A 24011-nucleotide genomic window follows, 5' to 3' on the forward strand; every position below is an offset into this window, starting at 1 on the left:
GTTTTCAAGCCAGGGCTGGAGCTATAAAACAGTGGAAGATACCCAGCCAGAGTTGTGACAATGGGTGAAAACAATGGAAGATAGAGTGGAAGACCTCAAGAACAAATCAAGGAGGAATAATCTCCAGTTGGTCAGGTTACCTAAATCACTAGCAGACAAAGAACTGATTGGGTTCCTTGAATTGTGGCTGCAGTGGGAACTACAACTCCCAGATTGCTATGGGCCTTTAAGAGTGGAGCAAGTGCACAGAGTGGGATTCAAGCAGACCATAATGTCCAGACCAAGAGTGGTCATATTAAAGGTACTCAATTTTGCTCATAAAAACACCATCATGCAAGTGGTGCACTTGGGGAAATCTTTATCAAATAAGAACAGGCACATATTATGTTTTCAAGACTATTCTACTAAGGTAGCTGCGCAACATAAGACATTCACCCCCATATGTTCTTGATTGTTTTCTGCTAAGATTTGCTTCGCTCTAATGTATCCAGCCACACTCCGAATAACACATAATGAGTAAACCATGTCTGTCATGTTCTCCAAAAGTGTACAAATATTTATAAAAGGGGGCTAAGAAAACAATGAAGCAAATAGTCCATAAGAACAAAAGACATCAAAAAGTTTAAAAAGGATTTATAATTCTTGGTCTTCTCAGAACATTAATCTCACCATCAAACTCATCTTTTACACTCTCCATATTGTGCCTTATATTTCTTCCAAGGTGGTTAGCACCCTGCCCAGTAGCATACCAAGGATGGGGAGGTGGGGGCAGTCTGTCCCGGGTGCAGGCAGCAAGGGGAGCATTTGCACGGTTGTCGGCTCTACCGGTCCCCTGCTCCCTCTGACATTACTTCCTGTTTTGCGGCAGGGGACTGGCAGAGCCGACAGCCGCGTAACTGCTCCATGCAACACCTTGATAGGAGGAAGGGTGGTGGGGTAATGCACTTTGGGGGGGGGGGGGCACAGCAGTGATCTGCCCCAGGTAGCAAGCAAGCTAGGTACACCATTGACCCTGTCTCCTCTTTATCAGTCTTTCAAAGTTACACCCTAGCTTCTCGGCATAGGTTAAGGCTTGTACTTCACTCATCTAACCTTCTTTGGTAAGCAAACAGATCTTCTGTTCTCCAATCACACTTCTTCCCAATCTCTCTACCTCTTGTAGTTCTATGTTATCCTGTGCTCCCCTTTCCCTTAGATCAAGTAGGTCCATTAACACTGAAATTCTGGGCCTACCTCATATCTCTTTCAGGGTCTCAGTACTCACCAGTTCCACTACTCTCTAGAGTCCAATCCTTTCCCTGATAAGGACTGTTGGCTAGCAGCAGCTTCACTCTGTTACTCACTTCTGAGGATCAGATTTCACAAACGTTACACCTCTCCTCTCTGGCCATCAGTGGTCTGGGGACAGATATGGATCACACTGGCAATCCTTGTGCTTTTCTCTTCCCTCTTACTCCTTAGAATATGAAGTCAAGGCTCACATGGGCCCCCGAGTGGGGAAACCCACCCACTGTGGTTCTACAACCTCCTAGTTGTAGATCCCTTAAAGGAGGAAGACAAAACTGCTCCCTGAACTCAGCTTTATACTTACCTCCAAAAGCTAAGACTGTTTCTATTAGGCTACTTTTCCATCTTTATGGAGCAGGAACACAGAATATTCTTCCTGCAACTGCACAGGAAGGCTCATTTTGGAGGTCTACTATGCAAATAAGGCAAGGCTCAATAAATTCAAGGCATCAGGATGTCATGGTGCCTAAAACTGAAATCTAGTGCCCAGGATTTTATGCTGGTACTGCCACCACTGAAGAAAGGCTGCATCTAACTTGCATCCCTTACAGCTCTTGTTCGATTTAAGCCACGTGATGCAGGAGCATCTGATGCAAGTGAGAAAAAGCCAATGAGAATGGAGGAGCATGTAGTCAGCTGCAAACAAAGTGGTTGCTGTATCTGGCCACCATACCCTTACTCCTAGGGCTGGTTTGCCAAGCATGGACAGGGCAGGAAACCCTGCAGCTGGCTTGGGAACCAGTTAAGCCTCTAGCCAGCAAGCTAATGTGGTGGTGGTGTGTGTGTATCGGGTGGGGTGAGATGAGGTGGGGGGGGGGGGGGGGGCAGTGTAGGGTAACTAGGCAACACCAAATTGGACCTTTGGTCCTGCTGTTTGGGTGGTGCTTGATCATTTCCCAGGTTGAGGCTTTCCATGCTCACCTAGGAGTCAGACAGGTCCTTATGAATTCATTTTCTACCTAAAAGTGTTGATCACCTATGGCATGTTTTTATATTACTGATGAATGTTAATTTTTGAAAATATTTGTCTGCTTTGTAGGCAGTGAATGCGAAACACTAATCATGACTCCATTTCTAATAACTGTTGATTCACTACATGATGCTATTTAATTGTTTATGTGTGCTGCGTACATCTAGTAGTACTATAGAAATGATAAGTAGTATGCCTTGTAGCAGTAGTGTCTTTACCCTTAATGTAGCCACTATGCTGAAATATGGCCCTGTTGGGCTTTATTCTATATTTTGTGAGTATATGTTAAATTATTTTTTGCATGATTAATTGTACTGATTTGGTTTTATTTTTTTTCTAGTACCTGCTCCTCTTTTCCCCTTATACATTCCTTTTTCCTTTATACTTTTGACAGTACCTATGCCTCTTTGTTTGCTGTGTTCAAAGAAAAGACTCAAACATACTCTCTAATATATGGTGGTAGCTGTCAAATACCAGTACAGGAAGAAATGTGCTTCAGATTAGAAAGCAGGATAATGTGATAAATCATCCCTCAATACATTGAGTAGTTCTGAATTCCAGGATAAATGGGTATCATTAAGATAACACAGGATTAAGTAGAGTTTACTGTAAAAGAAATAGCTGCATCAGTATTTGTTTTTCACAGAACTATTATATATGCAGATCTGTGATTAAGAAGTTATACAGTCTCTCAGAAGAGACAGATGCCTAGAGCAAGAAGCACCAAACTGAGCAACTTGGAAAAAAATAGAACTAATCAGGATCTCTCAAGCTAAGTAATCCTAGAATTACTAGAATAATCCTAGAATCCTAGAATCCTAGAATAAAAAAGTAACATTTTATTCTTATAATCAAAAAGATTAACGCAGCATATCAAAAATACATAAAATAAAAAAAACATTGTAAATTATACAAGCATCATTGAGGAAGGCTGCAATATATAACCAATAACCAATTCATTATATACAGGAATCAACAATAAGAGAGACTGAGAAAGATACACAGGAAGGACAAGGAGGATAAGCATCCATGAAGTAAGAGAGCTAAGTGATCAGGAAGGGAAGTATAATCCACAAATACTACATGTATATATAACACCACATATGATGTGCAGCAAAAGGAAAAAAGGTTGTATGGAAGCAGAGAAGTCCACCAGTGGGCTAAGTTAAGGGGGTGGAGAAGGCTGCAAAAGAGGGGATCAAAACATAGTATGTCTCCAAGGTTTGTGTTTCCACAGCCAGACTAATCTGTCCATTCTGACTAATCATCAAACTTTATCCAGCCAAAAGCATTTGGAGGTAATGCCGGATATCTCCATTTCTGTGCAATGCAAACTTTGGCTATAATAGTAATAGTCTGATTAGATCTAAATGTTTGTGAGAAGACAGATGCTGTTGATGCATTCTCAGAAGAAAGAAAGCGAGTTCTAGTGGAATGTCAATCTGGAGTAGGCTGGTAATGTTAAGTAAGTGTCATTTTCCAAAAAGACTGAACATATGGGCATGCCCACCAAATAAGCGCCATATCTCTTTGGGTGGAGCATCCTCTCCTGTATAAGGCTGAAGACTACACCTGCCATTTGTGTAACTGGTGTGGAGTGAGATAAGTAGAATAGAGAACTCTCAGTTGAGTATTAGTGAGTGTCAGTGAAATAAACGAACGGAAAGAGCAGTCCCACACCGTAGTTCAGAAGTTCTTGATAGACTGTTCTCCTATAAGTTTTCCCCAGAGATCCATGTAACAAAAACAGAGGGTCTAAAAGTCAGGAAGGTACTTTTAAATAAGTATGAGATAAAATTTTTAAAGGACAGACTCTGAAAGAGAACCTCTTCGACTGATGATAATGAATGGGTACTATGTTCAATAGGAACATTAGTGGAGATGAATTGACTCATTTGGAAATACTAAAAGAGGGAGAGTTTCATCTGGACTGTGTGGATTACCATGTAGAAGCAATTTAGCAAAAGGAAAGTTAGCTAAAATCAAAAGGCAAACCTAGAGTCCTAATGTTACTGTTGGCTAGAAGAGGAATGAGTGGAGTAAAAGAAAGGGAGATAGCTGGAGAAAGATTTTCAGAAAGCAAACCTAAGAAGAACTGAAGGAATAAAAGGGTGATTGTATAAAATCGAAGACCAATTATGTGGGTTGGCTAAAATGTAAGCTAAAAGTGTATAAGGGAAGGTAAGTGACTCCTCTAATCTAACCCACTGTGATCGAGAAAAGGGTTTGAATAGTCAGGAAGACCAGTAATACCATTGTAAATTTAGTAGGCCTAGACTGCCTTATTGTTTGGGGGTAAAAAGAAGATGGGATTTAACAAGCGGTCTCTTATTATACCAAATATAACATATAATGTATGATCTTAATTTTACAAAGAAATTCCTGGGAATGGAGATCGGTAAGCTCATCAATTAAAAAAAAAGTATTTTAGGGAAGATAAAGATTTTAAATATATTAATTCACCCCAACCACAAGTAGTAGTAGTCGGAATTTTGAATAGAAAGAACTTTCTGATGCAAGGCATGCAACAGTGGCAGATGATTAAGTTCATATAGATGATTTAGGTGATTTGAAACACTTATACCCAAGTTTCGAAGTTAATAGCAAAACCAGACATAGAGCCAAATTCTGCTATAATGGAGAAAAAAAATAGGGTAAGAATTTGGAAGGTCGCTTAGAAAAAGCAACGGGTCACCAGAATATAAGATTTTATGTGTCTTGCATTAATAGCAATGCCCTGAATAGTCTGGGTTGATCTTATGGAAATAGAAAAAGGTTCTAATGCTAAAGCAAAGAGGAGCAGCAAAAGGCATCTTTGAGGAGTCTATCTGTGTAAACAGAAAGGCTGAGAAAGGGCACCATTAATGATAATAGATGCAGAGGGTTTCAAGCATATAGCATGTATCCAGGAAAAAAAATGTGGACCAAAACCAAACTTCTGGAGAACACAAAATAAATAAGGCCATTCTATATTATTAAATGGCTTTTCCGCACCTAGAGACAAGATTGTCAGGTCTTAGAGGTGTGATAAATCACATTAATGAGGCACCTAATATTATCTGAGCAGTATCGATTCCATATAAAACTGGTTTTATCAGGGTGAATACACTCAGAGTGAAGTGAGGAAGATATGAACCTTGTCACGACTGTGGTTGTGCCCCCATTTTCAGGCTCACCTTGTCTTCTGGTGGTCAGCCTCAGAGGTGGCTCCAGACTGTGTTTTTCTTGCATTGTTGCCTTTGCTACCACTTCTTCTGTGTTTCAAGCCTCACTCTGGTGTTCAGTGTGTTTCAAGCCTCTTTTCTGAACTCATGACATCATCAGTGAAGGCTCTCAAAAGGAACGGGAGGACATTCAAACTTGGCCTTTGCAACTTCAAAGGCCTCCAGGTTTTCCTGTGTGCTTGTTTAGCACTTCTGCCTTGTTTCTTGCTTGTTTGCTAGTGTGCATTGTAGCACTTCTGCCTTGGTTCTTGTTTATGTGCTTGTGTGACTGGGTTTGTCTTCTGCCCTTGTGTTTGTGTGGGCTCCAGTACAGCTTTGCTGCTTGTGTTTGTTCAGCCTTCCTGTGTTTGTTCTTTTCTTGTTAGGCCTCTGCCTGTGTGTACGGGTGTTCTCTTTTGCCGTTGTGCTTGGGTTCCAGTTTGGTCTTGCGACCCATTTAAGTGTCTTTCTTCTAGATTTACTTGGCTGTGTTCCTGTGTACCCTGTTACTGCCTAGCCAAGTGTTGTTTCTTTGCATTTGCCTGTGTGCTTATTGCACTTATAGTCTGTTCTTGCCTGTGTGCTGTGAGGAACCCCTGAGGGTCAGGGAAGAAGGGATCTGGGAGAGGAGCAAGATGGGTAGGTTTCATATCCGGGATTCCAACTACAAGTCCCAGGATCCTAGGGGTTGGGAAGCCACGCCCCAACAGAGGCATACGTTTCCCAAGAGCCGGATAAGGGAGGAGGACTACAGTTCCCAAGAACCCCTGCAAAGCCCTGGGGGCAAGCAAAGGAAGCAGCAAGGGAACTACAGATCCCAGGATCCAGAGAGGAGGGGGATTGGCTGAGGAGGAATAATCAGGAGGGAGAGGACCAGCGGTGGACCATAAAGGGAGAGGAGCCCATGGAATGGGAAGGGGAGAAAGAGGTCAGAGAGGAGATCCAAGCCCAAGATGACTGGGGAAGTGAGCCCATGGAGATTGCTGCTCTAGCTCAGGTACAAGGGAAGAAGTTGAAAGGCTTCATAACAAACCTTCTTCAAGGCTGGGGAAAGCTTGGAGGAAAAGTTAAGCAGCTGTTCCACTCAAGGGGGAGAGAGGTGCCTTGCTTTAAAGCAGTGAATGATTTCAGCTGTGGCCAGAAGTCAGACCCGGCTGGAGAAACAGGTAGTGACTTGAACTGTGTCCAGGAACCTGGCCATGCTGGGGAAGCAGTGAGTGATTCGAACTATGTCCAGAAGTCATGCCATGCTGGGGAGGCAGAGAGTCATTTAAACTGTGTCCAGAAGTCATGCCATGCTGGGGAAGCAGTGAGTGATTTAAACTGTGTCCAGAAGTCATGCTATGCTAGGAAGCAGTGAGTGATTTAAACTGTGTCCAGAAGTCATGCTATGCTAGGAAGCAGTGAGTAATTTAAATTGTGTCCAGAAGTGGTGCCATGCTGGGGAAACATTGAGTGACTTGAACTGTGTTCAGAACACTGCCATGCTGGTGAAACAGTGAGTGATTTAAAACTGTGTCCAGGAATCAGGCCATGCTGGGGAAGCAGTGAATGATTTAAACTGTATCCAGAAACTGTGGCCGGCGTGGGGGGGGGAGGAAAAAGGGGTGATATGTGCTATAACCAAGGACTGTGTCTGGAAGAGGAAAGGTCTTGGCCTTGATGATGGAATAAAGCGGTTTTAAGCATATTTTTGGAGTCTACTTCTGGGAGTGCTGTGTCCAGGGAAGGGCTCTTCTAGGATCAGCTGAGTTCATACCTGCAGGAGGCCTGAAAGTGGTGGCCTGCTGACAGTCCTGCCAGTTCAGTCCAGTTTTCTTTTTCCAGTCCTTCTTTGGGTGGTTTGCTGGCAACAGCCTAAGAGCTCACTTTTCCCTGAGTTTGTCACAAACCTATAATCAATTCTAGTGAAAGAATCATGGAGTGCAGAGAAAAATGAATAGTCCCTCTCTCCTGCATGCATTATGTGCTAGATGTCTATGAGTGATAAATCCTTTACATTTTGTAAAATAAGCTCGTTAGCAGGATTAGTCTTGAAATAATTTTCAGATTTATAAAGTTAACACCCCTCCTGTCTCTTACCCCGCTAGTTCACCCTGTTAGATGCTTTTCCCCCTGCTTACTCCTTGTATACTTTTCTAAGCTTCCTATTCTGTAATTTTATTTAATGTTTTGTAAGCCACATTGTGCCTGCATGAGTGGGAAAATGTGGGATATAAGCAAACAATAAATAAATAAATAAACACAGTTAAAATTGCCGCATAAACAGAGAGAAACTTTTAATGAAGATTTAGCACCCGAAAGAAATTCACAAAAAATGAAAAGGAGTTATTAGGAGCATATATATTAGCTAAAGTTATATAATTACCATCCAGTTTCCTGATTACAATAACATACCTACCGTCAGGGTATTGTATGTTAGATTCTAGTATAAAGGGGAAGTCTTTTGCAATTAAATAGCTACTCCTCGTTTTGATTTAGAGAAATAAGAGTAAAATACCTGAGCAACTCAAGCGGTTTGCAATTTTTCATGTTCTACATCAGTCAAGTGAGTTTCTTGGAGAAAGGCAATCATAGCTTGTGATTTCTTAAAAGCTGATAGTACCCTTTTAAGTTTAATGGGGTGAATTAGCCCATTAATGTTTCAAGAAACAAACCTGGTCATCCTGGTAATATGAAAAAGCACACTAGAATGTGGACATGCAAAGATTCCCTTCCCGATAGAGGATAACATAGAGAAACAAATGAGAATTCTCTGCCAGAGAAAAAAGATGCCTTAAAATATGGTAACATTATAACTAGAAAACTTTAAAATTTTCAGCATATGTATAATCTAGAGCCAAAGATAAAGTGAAATCTGTAAAGAGTACATTATGGTACCAGATGCCTTAGTGGAGGGAAAGGTGGTATGAACAACAATGAACTTGCCAATTCCAGCAGTCCAAAACAAAACATAAACAAGATGCCCATATTTTGAAGGCACATAAGACCAACTTTTGGAATAGCTTGTGCAGCAAGAGAACCATAGAAAAGTTTTGAGCCGAGACCCTGCTTTTACAGCATGGCAGCAATTTTTGCACAGTCGAAAGAGGGAAAAAGTTGTTTTGTCTATAGAAGGAAAGGGACGGAAGGGGAAATGGGACTTGATATACCGCCTTTCTGAGGTTTTTGCAACTACATTCAAAGCGGTTTACATATAATCAGGTACTTATTTTGTACCAGGGGCAATGGAGGGTTAAAGTGACTTGCCCAGAGTCACAAGGAGCTGCAGTGGGAATGAACTCAGTTCCCCAGGATCAAAGTCCACTGCACTAACCACTAGGCTATTCCTCGCAAAAATTTTTGCAGAAAGGGAGTGCTAAAGAAAGTGAACATTAAAGATGCTTTGAGCTGAGACCTTGCTTTCCTGCCAGGGAACCATTCTTAATCCGAGACCGTACTTTTGCAAACATTTTTGAGCCTGTACTATGTGACCTAAGAGCCTGCTTTTCCTGCTAGGGATCTATTTTTGATCTGAGCCCATGCTTTTGCAGAAATGGAACCATGGTAAGATTCTTGTGCACAATGAGTTTTATGCAGTACCAAATGTACACCTACTGTATCTCTGTTTATTCATTTACGTTTACAGCTCTTTCTTTATTCTTACTCTCATTCTTAGATCTAGAGGGTTTCCAGTTGAGACATGGGGCTCTGCTTGGTTCTGCTATCGATTTCTGCTTCATACGGTACTGTTATTGACGAGAGAAGACAACTCGAGTGAGGCTGAACATGCAGTGGATCTTGAGAAATAGGGCTCTGCTTGGTTCTGTATTTATGTATATGCAATTGATAAATATGGCTTCCCTTGCTCAGTTCTGTACCTGTACAGTATTTCTGTTCACATACCCTGCTGTACAATTGCTGTGTATACTGCTCTATATTTGTGTTCAAATTGTCAGCTTTACAATTATTTTCATTGCTGATTAGTGTTAATAAACAATATTTTAATTAAAGATAACCTACAGTGGGGGAAATAAGTATTTGATCCCTTGCTGATTTTGTAAGTTTGCCCACTGACAAAGACATGAGCAGCCCATAATTGAAGGGTAGGTTATTGGTAACAGTGAGAGATAGCACATCACAAATTAAATCCGGAAAATCACATTGTGGAAAGCATATGAATTTATTTGCATTCTGCAGAGGGAAATAAGTATTTAATCCCTCTGGCAAACAAGACCTAATACTTGGTGGCAAAACCCTTGTTGGCAAGCACAGCGGTCAGACGTCTTCTGTAGTTGATGATGAGGTTTGCACACATGTCAGGAGGAATTTTGGTCCACTCCTCTTTGCAGATCATCTCTAAATCATTAAGAGTTCTGGGCTGTCGCTTGGCAACTCGCAGCTTCAGCTCCCTCCATAAGTTTTCAATGGGATTAAGGTCTGGTGACTGGCTAGGCCACTCCATGACCCTAATGTGCTTCTTCCTGAGCCACTCCTTTGTTGCCTTGGCTGTATGTTTTGGGTCATTGTCGTGCTGGAAGACCCAGCCACGACCCATTTTTAAGGCCCTGGCGGAGGGAAGGAGGTTGTCACTCAGAATTGTACGGTACATGGCCCCATCCATTCTCCCATTGATGCGGTGAAGTAGTCCTGTGCCCTTAGCAGAGAAACACCCCCAAAACATAACATTTCCACCTCCATGCTTGACAGTGGGGACGGTGTTCTTTGGGTCATAGGCAGCATTTCTCTTCCTCCAAACACGGCGAGTTGAGTTCATGCCAAAGAGCTCAATTTTTGTCTCATCTGACCACAGCACCTTCTCCCAATCACTCTCGGCATCATCCAGGTGTTCACTGGCAAACTTCAGACGGGCCGTCACATGTGCCTTCCGGAGCAGGGGGACCTTGCGGGCACTGCAGGATTGCAATCCGTTATGTCGTAATGTGTTACCAATGGTTTTCGTGGTGACAGTGGTCCCAGCTGCCTTGAGATCATTGACAAGTTCCCCCCTTGTAGTTGTAGGCTGATTTCTAACCTTCCTCATGATCAAGGATACCCCACGAGGTGAGATTTTGCGTGGAGCCCCAGATCTTTGTCGATTGACAGTCATTTTGTACTTCTTCCATTTTCTTACTATGGCACCAACAGTTGTCTCCTTCTCGCCCAGCGTCTTACTGATGGTTTTGTAGCCCATTCCAGCCTTGTGCAGGTGTATGATCTTGTCCCTGACATCCTTAGACAGCTCCTTGCTCTTGGCCATTTTGTAGAGGTTAGAGTCTGACTGATTCACTGAGTCTGTGGACAGGTGTCTTTCATACAGGTGACCATTGCCGACAGCTGTCTGTCATGCAGGTAACGAGTTGATTTGGAGCATCTACCTGGTCTGTAGGGGCCAGATCTCTTACTGGTTGGTGGGGGATCAAATACTTATTTCCCTCTGCAGAATGCAAATAAATTCATATACTTTCCACAATGTGATTTTCCGGATTTAATTTGTGATGTGCTATCTCTCACTGTTACCAATAACCTACCCTTCAATTATGGGCTGCTCATGTCTTTGTCAGTGGGCAAACTTACAAAATCAGCAAGGGATCAAATACTTATTTCCCCCACTGTATGCCTGTTTTTCGTGCAGAAAGTATGTTCTCCGTGCATTGTTAAGGATTTCCCATTGTTTTCCATATTGTCCAACTTACCGTATTTTTCAGACTATAAGACGCACTTTTTTCCTCCCAAATTTGGGAGGAAAATGTTGTTGCGTCTTATAGTCCGAATGTAGCAACCCTCTGTTACAGGCACCTCCCTCCCTCCGTTACAGGCATCTCCCTCCGTTAAAGGCATCCTCCCTCCCTCCCTCCGTTACAGGCACACCCCCCTCTCTCCCTCCGTCGGAATTTTAAAACTCCTCACCTCGTCGGTGTGACTCGCGATAGCAGCAGCGCTTCAGCGTGCATGTTGCTCGGTGATCTTCACTCAGCCTTCTCTCTCTCAGCTCTCTGGTCCCGCCAAGGCTGAGTGAAGATCGCCGAGCAACATGCATGCTGAAGCGCTGCTGCTACCGCGAGTCACACTGACGAGGTGAGGAGTTTTAAAATTCCGACGGAGGGAGAGAGCGGGTGTGCCTGTAACAGAGGGAGGGAGGGAGGGAGGGTGCCTGTAACAGAGGGAGGGTGCCTGGAACAGGGAGGGGGGCCTGTAACTATTTTTCGGACTATAAGATGCACTTTTTTTTTCCTCCAAATTTGGGAGGAAAACCTAGGTGCGTCTTATGGTCCGGTGCGTCTTATAGTCCGAAAAATACGGTATTTTTACTGCTGTAATTGTCTATTGTTCATGTCTGATTTATTCTTACTGTACACCGCCTTGAGTGAATTCCTTCAAAAAGGCGGTAAATAAACCCTAATAAATAAATGGGCTGGTCCCGTTTACATCAGATAATCGAGACTTTACTGAGACTTGATGTAAAAACAACATTATGTCAGCACAGCTGGTGTCTCTACTAGGCCGGCACAGCAAGTATAGGCAATAAATGAGAAATGTTCAAAATGCAGAAGGGAAGACAGTTACCCCTACTGCAGCAAATCTTGCTGGCACAAGAGAAGAGCTGAAGACTAGTCTCAGAAAAGGTTTCCCTCCAGCATTCAGTCAGCAAGGGATCTATTGTTGCCTGGACACGACAGCTACATGAAGGGTTATAAATGTGTGTGAAAACAGGAAAGCAAGCAAGGTATTTTTGTATCAAGTTATCACATTTTAGAAGTAAAATCAAAAAAGGAGATTAGGATAACCACATTTCTAGGTGATGAACAATAAATGCTTACTGAATTACCTAGCTACAATATGATACATACAAATTAGTTTTAGTATTCAGATAAGTGGGAGGAAAAAATAATCTGATTATGTACCTGTCATCATTCAATGGAAGGAGGTGAGAATGCAATTTTACAGGGCTGGAAGGGGAACTGGTATAAGAGCTTTTCTCTTCCACTGTTAGATGATGACCTTTGTGAACAATATCACTCTCAAATATTTTCTGCTTCAGTTGCTGAATTTCTTGTGATAACCTGTATGTAGATTTTGAAAATAATTTGTTACAAAGGCTTTAAAAAATATATCTAACTCATGTCTGAGAAATTCACTGTCTGTTTGTTATGGCACATCTAGCCCAGTATCCTGTTTCTAACAGTGACCAAACCAGGTCACAAGTACCTGGCAGAAACCCAAACGGTGGCAACATTCAATGCTACCAATCTCAGGGCAAGCAGTAGCTTCCCCATGTCTGTCTATTAATACCTGGACTGGACAGTGGGCTTGATGGACCTTGGTCTATCTTGATATGGCTTTTCTTATGTTCTTAACTTGTTATGTATTTTGGTATAATACACAAAGAGATAAACCCTTCTAGATAGCCCTTCAGCAATCTCTCTTACAAAAATGTTGAAAATAAACAGACCAAGAACTCGTAATGTCCCTATTCTCAGAGTGAAATTCGTTTACCATTATCCTTTATTACCTCCATCTCAACCAATTTCTAACCTACATTTATAAGTACAAGTGAAATACCTTTAAAGGTTAGAAAAGAAATACATGGCAGAAGAGCATGCCCCTCCTCCCACAAGTCTTCACCCAGTCTCTGTCTCTCCATACCCACCTACAATGGGTTCAGAATCTCCCCTTCTTCTCACAACCCTCCCAAATTCTAGCATTTCATCTCCTGTGCCCCCTCCCTTACGCATGTGGCCATTGTCCCCTATAACTCTTCTGGTGCTTCAAAGTTGTTCTGCACCAGTGTGGAGGCTTCCTGTGGGGCCTGCACTTAAATCACATAGCTGCCTCCCATCTTCTCCCCAACAAGAAACTTCTTAGGTGAAATGCACAAATATAGTTAAATTTAAAGTAAAAATACAATTTTGAAACGTATTTTTACTCCTTCTTGTGTACCCCTGTTTGACCACATCCATAAGGATAACTTTTTAAAGGAAAAGTGGGCTCTGGTGGGCAGAAGGATCGAACCACCCAAATATATAAGACACCAACAGTTCTGAAAGCAACAAAAGGTAGTTTAGTTTCTACATGAGAAACATAAAAGTTCACAAGAAAAAAACAGATAAAGTACTAATTTCTTTCTGATGTATGAATGGAATGCACAGATGATACTGGACTGCCAAGTCAGTTCAGGGAGATGCACCCTATAGGTACACACAAAGATGTTCAACAGTTTGAAATTTTTAGGAATTCCTCGGATTGGGTCTCCGGGTCTCTCCAGACTCCTGATTATACACAAATTGCTGGACACCTTTAGCTGAACATCCTCTTCAGTTTGAACTCTCTCAAATCTCTCTTTACTAGGCCAAGCGGCAGAGACATCAGGAGCGGCCCATCCCAAAGAGCCCTAAAGAAACTCCAAAAGAGATTCATCACCATAACAAATGAGATTGAAGGCCAATGAGAGTGAGGTTTTCTAGTGGTACATCAGGGAACACATTTGGAAAAATCTGAATGTTGTTTTGCTTTTTAAAAGCTGAAGAGGCGCTAGAGAAGTGGTTCTCAATCTTTTTTTTTATTTGGGACACCTCAGACAGAAAATGCTCATATACTGCATGTATCCTCACAGACCTTTGGTTTGACACTGTTTGGTAGCTCTTGTGAGTTAAATGTAAACATGAATGATATTCACAAAAAATCCAACTTCCCATCAGATCAGAACTAGATCCTTTCCCCCATGGAAGTCATCATAAAAAAAAGCCAAAAAAACCCCCATAATTTGATTCTCCTGTCATCTGAGCAATAGCAACATAAATCTCTCCACTACCAGGTAAACTATAAACTTAGTACAATTCTTAAAAAAAAATCTTAACTCAACAAACACCCCAGGTCTAGCACTCCCAGCTGAGAAAGTTCTCATGGACAATGTCCATCCCCTTCAACATGGGCCAGTAAGTGTGCTAGCAAGAGCAACTCAATGCATGCACACAGCTCATCAAACTCCAGAGAGATCTCTGCACTCCTGGTAGCTCCCTGTTAGTTGGCATACACCACAGATGCAATGTTGTCAGATAGCAGATGCACCACACAACCTTGAACTAGAGGGAGGAAGTAAAGCAAGGCTAGACCAATAGTTCTTCCCTCCAAGTGATTTATGGACCACAAAGCCTCCAGGGTTCACTAGTGCCCCTGAGTCACCCTGTCCAAACAGTGGGCTCCACAGCCTCTGAAACTCGCATCTGTAATAACCACAATTCAATCTAGTGGTTCCAAAGGAACTTTCCTCAAGAGGTGATGTGGGACTGAACCAGTCTAGGCAACTCTGAATTGAGTCTGGCAGAGGAACCAAACTTTGAACCGGTGAGACTACCCCCCCTCCCCAAATCCAACAGGACAACAGAGCGTGGTAAAGAGGCTGCATGTGGGTCTTTGTCCATGAAACAACCTCCAGGACCATGTAACTAAGCAACTGCAGGTAAACTGAAACTTTTGGAGTTGAGAGTGCACAGAAAGTCTGGAACTGTGACTGAAACCTTCTCACCCAGGCTTCCCTGTAGACTGTAAGCCGCCTAGCTGGTTCACTAATAGGTGGGATAGAAAGCACTGAATAAACTTGAAGCACTGACCAAAAACTAATCTCTATTTACTCGAGGACTTGAAATGGTTCAAACTCTTGACAAAGTGTAGCACTCAGCTGAGGCTTTGCAGGAAGTAGACCACCTGAGCCATTGCCCTCTAAACGTCCTGTTTCAAATCAGTCAAATTCAGTCAACTGTCAAGGTAGGGATGCACTCTGACCCCTTCTTTGTGAAGGAATGCCACAGCAAGATCATTACCTTGGCAAATATCTGAGGGGCTGTGACCAATCCAAACATGAGAATTCTGCTGAGATTCAAATGAAGAGACTCCATCTAGAAATGCAGGACTTCCAAGAAAGCACTCACTCCCTTGAGAACAATTGGCTGGAAAGTCTCCCCCATTCTTGGGAATAACAGCTCTGTTCACACTTCTGTGGTGGCACTGGCTTAATGGCTCCCAGAGGGAACAGGCAACACAAGGTCTCCCTCTAGCCTAGTGGTTAGTGCAGTGGACTTTGATCCTGGGGAACTGGGTTTGATTCCCACTGCAGCTCCTTGTGACTCTGGGCAAGTCACAGAACTCTCCATTGCTCCTGGTACTAAATAAGTACCTGAATATATGTAAACCGCTTTGAATGTAGTTGCAAAAACCTCAGAAAGGCGGCATATCAAGCCCCATTTCCCTTTCCCCTCCCTTACTGAAAGTTGCTTTAGCCCACGGGGTAAACCATAAATGTATGTGAAATGGGTTCTGCAAACTCAAGTGCATAGCCCAGCTGAATCACTTCCAGGACCTAATTATTTGCTTAGCGCTGAATTGCAGATGATTAGGCAAAATGATGAACTGTACAATTTACAAACTCTTGGGGTGCAAGGGGTCTCATCAGATCAATTTTTGGAAAAATTTCCACCAGTCAAATATGATCTGTCATCTATGTTTGTAGCTAAATTTAGAAAAGGGTATTGTGACCAACATCCCTGCCTTTCAATGATATATAAACTTCTTCCCCCTGAAGCATAGTGTTTGTTGTCTTCCTTTTTGAATATGATCTTGGAATAAGGCTGTTTTCTGCAAGAAAGAACTATTACTCTTACCCTTATTCTAAAAGGCTCTTCTAAACCTATTGACCACTGTGCCAACTAATTGCCTCACTGTGGGCATACCATTATTAAAGTTGCAGAAGCAATAGTTGCTTTTCATTTTCAGGAACAGATTGACTGATTCAACTTATTAGATAACAGGCAATCCAGATTTTGTAGATGTTATAGTACTAAGTCATACTTATTATTGCTACCTTCAGAACTTAGGCCAATTATAGACAAAGGTCAATCGGCAACGTTGAAGCAATTAGATCTTTCATCAGCTTTCAATTTAGTTGACCATGACATACTTCGAAAACTGGACTCTACTGGAATTGAAAGATTGATTCAATCTTGGTTTTCTGTATTTCTGAATAATTGGAAATATCGAGTCAGTAAAAATGCTATGATACCTCTGACATGGTCACCTGGATATGGAGTGCCTCAGGGCTCTCCAATATCTCCTATTCCTTTAAATATCTTTTTCAGCTTGCTTGGCTCTTTATTGAATTCTTTACAATTATCTTATTATATAAATGATGATGATGTGCAAATTATTTTCCCTGTAACTTCTACACTTAGGGGGTCTTTAACTAAAGATTAGCTCGAGTTATCCGCAGCAGGGCCCATAGGAATAAAATGGGCCCTGCTGCAGATAAATCGAGCTAATCTTTAGTAAAAGACCCCCTTAGACCCCCTTAATGATTTGAGTGTATGAGTTTTTGTTTTGTTAACACATTCTTTTAAGGTCAATGTGGATAAGACAACATTGTTTCTTTTGGGTGGTAATACTGTTAAGACTTCCACATTTGAATCCTGTGTTAGACAGTAAAATTATTACTCTTCAAACTTCTATACACAATCTGGGATTCTGGTTAGACTCCTCTTTAAAGGGCAATTCCCAGATTAAACATCTGACTCAAATTATTGCCTTTGTGAAGCTAAGTTTCTTGCGTCAAATTCAATCTTCTTTCACATTGGATGATCTTCAAAGAATAGCACATGCTATGATTTTTTTCTCTGTTTGATTATTGCAGTTCTTTGTTGAATTTAAGTCTTTTTGCACGGCTTTTAAAATTCTTTATGGTCACAGTACTGATATGATCCTTGTTAGAATTTAGAAATGGATAATATTTTAACTATCTTGTTAATAAGAGCTAATTAGTGTTACCAGCAGCCACAAGAAATGGCATAGCTCAGTGGTACCAAGATTATGGAATTCCTTGCCTGTGGAAATTAGAATTGATCAGAATTATTTAAAATTTAGTAAACTTCAGAAATGCTGGTTGTTTGCTAAATAGTTTGAATGTTGGTGATGTTATATGTAATTTTCTGTATGTCTAGATGGTGACTTCCTCCTTTCCTGAGTTAGGGAGAAGTCTCAAGGAAGACTAAGGGATCTCTCCTTCAAGAAGTCCTTTGGCTCAACCTCAGATCACCAGGGGTCTGGGTCTGTCTCTATCTTCTGGAAGGAGCACTGAGGTGTGGGTCCTCTTCTGAATTCTGGGGTAGCTTCTTCCTCCAATGGGCTGGAAAGAAGCACTACATCAGTTGGTACCAGCTTCAATAACCAGTGAGGCATTGGCATCAATGACCGAATAACAGGGATGAAGCTGTTGCTGGTGCCCTCGATGCCTTGGCATTGTGCCAATCCAGGATACGCCCCAGCTCTTCTTGTAACATGGAGCTGCTCCTTAAAGGCAGAGCCGATGCTAGTGTGGAGACAGCCTGGAAGATATCAGAGCTGAATCGGAGGCGGAGTCCTAGCTTCAGGTAGTCTGGCACATCAACACTTCTTCTATGGTGGGGAAGTGGACCGCCTTGTGCTGACGCTTCTCAGATATAGTCAATATCAATGCCCCCAAGGCTCCTTGCACCGTGCTTTGAGGAGGTGTACCATGTCAAGGCAGGGGGAGACCACCTCGATGTCGATGTATCTCCAGTGTCCAGTGCAGCTGTAGAAGCCAAGAGGAACAATGCCAATATTGATGGACTGGACTTCTGTGTGCCAAAATGTCTCTCACACAGGTTCTCTCTACTGTTTTGGGTTCTCTTCTGCATTTGAGAACAAAGAAAACAATTAGAGGACTTATGATCAGGGTCTAGACATGTTAGGCACACGTCATATAGATTAGTAACAGACACGGTCCTAACACAGTCTGTGCACTATTGGCAGGATTTGGGGAAAAACCTGGCTGGAAGCTTAGGCCTAAAGGAGTCATGAGGTACCAAAAAATAAAGACACGGAAAAGTACTGAAAAACTAAAAAAAAAAAAAGGGAAAAGGAACAAACCCTGAAGAACAAAATAAAATCCCATGTTACTTACAACTAAAACCAAGAAGCAGCAATCAAAAATCTCCATCAGAGAAAAATTACTCACTTCAGCAATAGAAGACATCTTTACAGCTGCACGGAGAAAGTGAAACTGTGCACCACACACAACTCAAGCAAGTGGGAAGGCACTTATGCAGTGGCGTAGCCAGACAACCAATTTTGGGTGGGCCTGAGCACAAAGTGGGTGGGCACAAAATTTTCTCTCTCCCCCCTCTCCTCCAGCACTTCCCAATTCAAAATACAAATACTTTAGCAGATGAGGATCCCCAATCTCTTGTCAGCTGAAGGCCTCCAGTAAAGATGGCCAGAACTCCTCTCCACCAAGCCCAGTAGGCAGCAGCAACTCCTTGAGCCACTGATGCCAGCAACCCATACATGCTTAGTTGTCAGTGGCTCCAGGATGCTGCCCCCATCTGCCAAGCTCAGTAGAAGAAGGCATCTCTGGCCAGCTTCAGAAGAGACCCCAGCTAGTAGGGCTTGGGAATCCCCACTAGCTACAGCAAGGTTCGGGGCTGCCGTTAGCCATGCTGGTGACCAGGGCAGAAAATAAAGCCCCTCCCCCAATTCCCTCTCCTCTCCAATCTCCTCATCTGCCATTAAAGTCACACTGACAGACCCTCACAAATTACAGAACAAGGGATCACAAATTAGAAATAAAAATATATAGACAAAATTGAACTGGGAACCTCAGCATGTACTGCAACACTGGAGAAAAAAAAAACCCCAAAACAAAACAAAAGCGCATTTCCTTTTCTACTTAACGCAATAAAAAGACATCCACTATGCACATTTCCCAAAGTTAACATATGCCATTTAAAACATTCAAAGTAAAATGATTTTCCTACCTTTATTGTCTGGACATTTTATTTTTCCATCATGTTGGTTCCAATTTCTCTTTCCTGCTTTCCTGTCTTCTGCTAATTCTTCAAGTGGCTGTCCATTTGTCTTTTTTCTCCTGTCGTTTCATTTCCTCACTACACCTACCTCTGAAATATTGATCCTTCCATTTTAGCTCTTTCCTTTCTTTTTTTCTTTTCTGCCTCTGTACACTCAAATTTCATCCTCTTTCTAAATCTTTTCCTTCTTTTTACTTTTCAGATATCTATCACATTTCCATCTCCTTTCACCCACTAGCTCTCCCATTCCCCATCTCTCTCCTTCTCAGCCTTCCATTCCCTTCCATCTTCGATCTTCGCGCCATTACCATATTTCTACCCCCTGTGATCACTATTCTCTCATTTTTTCCTTGCCATCTCCACTCCCTGGGCCTCTCCCCCATGCTTTCCACCATTCCCAGTGTCTCCCTCCCCCCACCCTTCCAGCCCAGCATCTGTTCCCTCTTTCTAGCCTCCTCACCCTCGTAGCCTGATATTTCCCTATCCCGTTTACCTCCCACCACCAGCATCTTCCTGTCCCATCTCTCCCCCCTCCTCCATTGTTCAGCATTTTTCCCTTTCTCTTCCCTACCATCCATTGTCTATCTTCCCTCCCTGGATCCATCTTCCCTCTTTCTCCCCTCCCCCGCTTGTGCATCTCTCCTTTCCTCTTCTCCACCTTAATGTCCAACTTTTCTCCCTCTCCCTGCCTTGAGACCCTGGTTTAACATCTCTCTCTACCCCCCCCCCCACCACCATCTCTCCATCCTTCTTTTCCCTCACCTCAATGCCATGTTCAACATTTCCCCTCTCATCTCTCCCTCCCTTCCACTTCCATGTCCAACACGTTTTTTTCTCTCATGCCCTTTCCCTCCCTCTCCCCATCCCACCCATATCCAACAATTCTCCCTCTCTTTCCCCTTGCAGCATCTCTCTGTCCCTCCCCCCACCTAGCTCTACCCTGTTTCACTCCCTCATCCCAACAGTGCACCTGTCCCTCCCCGACCCCCCCCCCCCCCCACCACCACACACACAAACCAACCAACCAACCAACCACCTGCCAGTATGCTGCAGTTTTGTTTCCTTCCCTTTCCCCAGCCACCAGTCACTGACACGCTGGCTGCAGGCTTTCTTTCCCTCGGGCCCTCCCTCCTCTTCGGGCAGCGCTGCAGTCTAACAGTACAGCAAAGCTACACAGCACCGTGTCCGTCCTGCCGCTATGCTGCTGCCCTCTGTTGTCATCATCTGTCTGGCAGAGTAGTTCTTCTGCAGCGGATCCCAGCGCTGCCAGGGCTGTCTGCTGCTGCGACTGCTTCCTTCCGGCCAGCCTCACCTCCGATACGCTTTCTGAAGAGGCGGGGCCAGCGCAGAGGAAGCAGTCAGAGCAGCAGACAGCCCTGGCAGCGCGCGGATCCGCTACAGAAGAACTAGTAACAACTCTGCCAAAGACAATGACAACGGAGAGGAGGGCAGCAGATTAGTGGCAGGATGGACCCGGTGCCGTGCAGCTTTGCTGTAGACTGCGGCGCTGCCCGAAGGGGAGGGAGGGCCCGAGGGAAAGAAGGCCTGCAGCATGCACCGTTGCTGGATGGGCCTGAGCCCAAAGTGGGCCCACCCGTGGCTACGCCCCTGCACTCATGCATATGCAGTGGGGGCCAGAAATTACAGAACACTACGCAGCATCCACCCAAGGGCTCCATTCATGACAAAACCACTCATATGAGATACTATGTTCTGTTTGTCCTCGTAGAAAAACAAAATTCCAGTACTGAACATGTTTTAAACTGCTTACAATCATCAGACCAAACTCTCTTCAACCAAAGAAAGTATATATTACCTAGTTAAAACTGGTTTTCAAAAAGTAGCCATCTTTCATCCAAGGTAAGATTAATGGACTATGGACAACTGATTGGGTTGGTACCTTATTGCTCAGGTAAGCTGGTACTTTCATTTATATAGACTATACACACATTTACATTTCTACAAAAAAGTTACCCTTTAACTGCTGCCTAATAAACACTCCGATAAAACTGACATTTAACTTAAAACTCACCGTGCTCTTTCTTGTTCTAAAGTCTTCTGCTCAGTCTCTAAACTGGCCTGTAGTCCTGCCTGTTCTTTACCACTATTCAAAGTGGCAATTTTCCTTTTTTGCTCTTTAATTTCAAGGTCTATGATGGAATGGCGCTGAAGAGCAGAGTGCCTTCTCTCCAGTTTAGCAACAGCTTGTTCTAAGGCCTCTCTTTGCTGTTTTTCTCTGGATTCAAGAATTTCTTTTTCTTTTTTACGAACTTTCTCTTCTTGTCGTGCAATGTTAGCTGTGAATTCAAATGTTTCTTGAAGCTGTTGTAATTGATTTGTATCATCTCGGTACTGTGCAAGATGTTCTTCTTTTTCCTCAATTTCTTTCTCAATTTGATAAAGAGTATTGTCCAAGCCTAGTAAACCCCTATCAAGAATGTCATCAGTTCTTTGTTTCTCTTCTAACAAAGCAGGCAAGTGATTCTCTTTCAAATACTGAAGCTGTCGCATTTTATATTGTAACCTGTTTTCAGTTTGCTTTATTTGGTCAGATTCTTCAGCTACCTGTGCAGCATCTATAGCACTGTCTTCATCTCCACTGAGAAGATTCTGATGATCTTTATAAGCAAGCCTTAAGTCAAGTGTTTCATTATCCTCATCTATTTCCCTTTCAAGGAGTTTTCTTTGTTGAACCATATCTTCCACCAAACTGGACAATTGTTCTAGCTGCGTCCTTTTAAAATTCATGTAATTCTGTGTTGCTTTCTCAACCTCTTCAGGATCTTCTTCACCCTCACATCTAGCTTCCTTAGCTTCCAAGAGATCTTCTCGAATGCCTTCAAGAATCCTTTTTTCCTCTTCGACCCAGTGGACATCACGTCTCTTGACTAGCTTAATCATCTCCTGTTTCATTCGAAGCTGTTCTTCTAGGCGACCCACGAGTGTTTTTTGTTCTTTTTCTTGTTCTTCAAGTCTTTTCTTTTCACACTCCATCTTCATATATTGTTCATCCTTCTCCCTTTTAAGTTTTTCCAGATCTCTAAATATTTCCATTTTCTTGGCTTTCTCTGTGTCATGAAGTTCATGTAGTCTGTGCAATTCTTCCTGAACACGAATAAAACATTCTTCTTCTTGCTTTTTTTTTTTGCATTTCAATTTCCTGCTGCTCTCTAAGCCGTACTTCTTCAAATTTCTCTTTTTCAGCTAGCAAATCTTTTAACCTGCTTTCAATGTCTAAACTTCGACGCTTCAGGCTTTCCTCTTGTTTTCTGATTTGCAGCTGTACTATTTCAGTTTCTTTGCGTTGAAATTCTACCTCTTGTTGCTTTTTCTCCAGTTCTGCTTTTTCCCATCTTTGTCTCTCTTCCATTTCTTTTATTAGTCTCCTAAGATCAAAAAATTACACATATTAATCCTTCATATTAACTACACGTTTTCATTGCTACAACATAGATTTTCTTACAACTTAACAGAACAAGTTAGGATAGGAAGCAATCTTTATAGACATTCCCAACAATATAATGCAGAAATTGGCTATCTGAATATTGTTTAAAATTGCCAGTAATTCAAGAGCCAAACATTCTAGAGTAGGCTTGTCCAAGCCGCAGCCCATGGACCAGAACTCGGCCTGTCAACCTCTTTTACTTGGTCTGCAGAAACTCTGGATAAAGTCCTCTGATATGATCTGCTTCTCTGTCACAACAGGTTTCACCATGAGGCTGAGCCATGCGGCACCAGAAGTTGATTCTGTTCCCATGGGGACTTGATACCATGAGAACAGCCTCAACTTACTGCGTTGCGCAGCTCAAACTCATGGTGAAACCAGTTGCAGCAGAGAAGCGGATCCTATCGTAGGACTTCACCCGGAGCTTCTGCGGACCACTCACAGCAGGGAAGCAAATCTCCATTGAAGGTGAGGGGAATGAGACAGGTTGAAGGCAGTGCCTGGCAGGGTGTTGGCCTCTCACCGTGCAAGTGGCCCTTTTTGGCTCTTCTCTATATTAAAAGCAAAACAAAAATGTGTTTGACTGTCTTTTGACTTGTTCTTGCATAGCCAATGCAGAGTCCTGAATCACACTCAGACTACAAATCGGCTACGTGATTTTAAGCTCAGTATCAGCAATTATGAGGTCAACCTTAAGATATAAGTTGCAATCAAATGAAAAATGAGTGCATCACTCCCAGACTACAAATCTTCTGTGTGATTTTAAGCTCAGTATCATTAAACAGTAATTATGAAAGCAACTTTAAGATATAAATTGCACTCAAAAGTATGACTGACTTGTTCTTGCATAACCAATGCAGTGTCCTGAATCATACCTAGACTACAAATGTGGTGTATGATTTTAAGCTCAGTATCACTAAACAGCAATTATGAAGGTAAATAATGAGACAGCAAGTGATTAATGATGAACAACTTGGTTCTGGATAGATTCAGAGCCAATAATTTATGATTTAGTAATTTGAATTTGTCAGTTTTTGACATTTATATCTGCTCTCTATATTTGTGCAGTACAGAAGGACATAGATCACTTTCTGTTTTTCTGATGTTGTACTGTATGCAGATTGTGGCATCTTGGGGGTTCAAGAAGATTATGGTCTACGGAGCTAGGCCTGTCTGGGAGCTAAGTGTTAATATATTTGTATGTATTTCCTGAATACTGTAAATATTGTTGCATTATTTTGATTTTTTTTGGC

At 42.5% G+C, this 24011-nt stretch overlaps 1 protein-coding gene across 1 annotated transcript in view; it reads right to left on the reverse strand.

Annotated features, from left to right (window-relative positions):
• The window catches only part of KIF16B (kinesin family member 16B), a 382671-nt gene that overhangs the window by 150087 nt on the left and 208573 nt on the right, over positions 1-24011 (reverse strand). Inside the window, 3 exon segments of the mRNA XM_030196349.1 lie at positions 12345-12503; positions 21346-22457; positions 22459-22699. Of these exon segments, the coding sequence (XP_030052209.1) occupies positions 12345-12503; positions 21346-22457; positions 22459-22699 (1512 nt within the window).

Source organism: Microcaecilia unicolor, chromosome 3, assembly GCF_901765095.1.
Source record: "Microcaecilia unicolor chromosome 3, aMicUni1.1, whole genome shotgun sequence".
In the NCBI taxonomy this organism is placed as follows: domain Eukaryota; kingdom Metazoa; phylum Chordata; class Amphibia; order Gymnophiona; family Siphonopidae; genus Microcaecilia; species Microcaecilia unicolor.